Source organism: Lytechinus variegatus, chromosome 17 (genome assembly GCF_018143015.1).
Source record: "Lytechinus variegatus isolate NC3 chromosome 17, Lvar_3.0, whole genome shotgun sequence".
Lineage (NCBI taxonomy): Eukaryota > Metazoa > Echinodermata > Echinoidea > Temnopleuroida > Toxopneustidae > Lytechinus > Lytechinus variegatus.
Window position 1 is genome coordinate 12,379,116 of NC_054756.1, and position 1,494 is coordinate 12,380,609.

General features: G+C 44.4%; 1 protein-coding gene across 1 annotated transcript; it reads right to left on the minus strand.

Annotated features, from left to right (window-relative positions):
- LOC121431244 lies at positions 1-1,494 on the minus strand. The gene has a single exon (XM_041628753.1). It carries the CDS (start codon positions 1,492-1,494, stop codon positions 1-3), a length of 1,494 nt encoding a protein of 497 aa, XP_041484687.1.

Below are 1,494 nucleotides of genomic sequence, written 5' to 3' on the forward strand. Positions count from 1 at the left end.
CTACATTTCAATGTCTCCGCGCCTCATAGATGCATCAATGATTGCCTGTTCTTCTCTTGACCGATGGGTATTAAACCCCAGAATGGTTTTCTCAACAGAATAATCGGCACATTGCCCCCGCCACCAAGAAGCAAAATCTGGATTTCTTTTCTGCCAAGAGTTCTCTGGATGTACAAAGACGTAGATTAGTTTTTTGACGAGGTAACAGAAATGCAGTTCCGGTCTACTACCTCTGAACGCAGATGGAGAGTGAAACTGCACCGCGCCGTCCCTTCTCCAGTCGAAATATTTCATGTAACGCGTGTCGTCTTTATCCAGTGCGTGAATATAATCTACAAATTCGCTCATGTTACTGAAATCCTCTACGGAGATGAAGGAATTCCTTGGGAGTGATTTCTCGTAGCCTTCTCGCGTTGATCCGTAGACGATTGGTACGATCCCCTGAGAAAGGCAATTCTTCCACACCTTCTCCGTGATGTAATCCCGGCATTCACTATTTTCAAACGCTAAATAGAATTTGTATTGCTCGAGCGTCTCGATGGTTTTATCATGGGCAAGTCTTCCCGTACCGCACTTGCCGTATATATCCACTGAGATATTCCTTTGTATCGCCTTCACCAGTTCAGTTCGTTTCCAATAATACGGTTTGCAGTTGGATGCCATCCAAGCTATCAGCTTGGATTTCTTTGGAATATCTGGAGGATGTTTATTTGGCTTCCCAAGTTTCCGCACGGTGGCGTATGGGAAGTAAATGTCACTGTCCCTGACATACGTCATGGTGAGATTGAAAGGGTTTCCTGTTAGACCTCGAGGAGCATAATCTGGGTCATGCTGAGGACTCTCTTTGGCGCAAAGCACCCAGAGTTGTCCTGGTGGTCTTGCAGCCATTACTTGCTTCAGACGAACGTCCCGAAATCCGGGTATGAAGAAGACAACATCGATGGTCTTCATTACCTCCTTGGTGAGGTTACCTATAAAACGAGTCTCAAACCTACAGAACTCACTGAGTTTACATCTGAATGGCGTCCATTCTCTCGAATGTTTACCTTTAACTAGATAATCACAACGAGAGGAACAATACTTGGCAATCCTGATGACACAGTTAAAGGTAGCGTCTCTCTGTTTTTGTTGGATTTTATGAACCAAGCTGCTTTCTTCAATGGTCACATTCGATAGTGGTTTTAAAATGTCAGATGTATCGAACGTCAGAACATCGTCTTCCACATTAGCAATGCTGTGAGTTAGACCTCTACGAGCAAACAGTGTGTCATATCTAAATGATATAATACTGAGATTTCGAAAAGCGTCATCTCCCTCAGGTGGACCTCTATACTTGTCCGAGAATATTGAGGCTTCCCCCAAACCAAACGATGAAGGATTCCTTTCTTTTCGAGCTGCTTCCTTGGTGCTGAGTATCTCTCGGGTGCCCAATGCAGAATTCTTCTTCGCTCTTATCTCTTTCAGGTCTCTTAAATGGTACATCGCCGTCAGCAT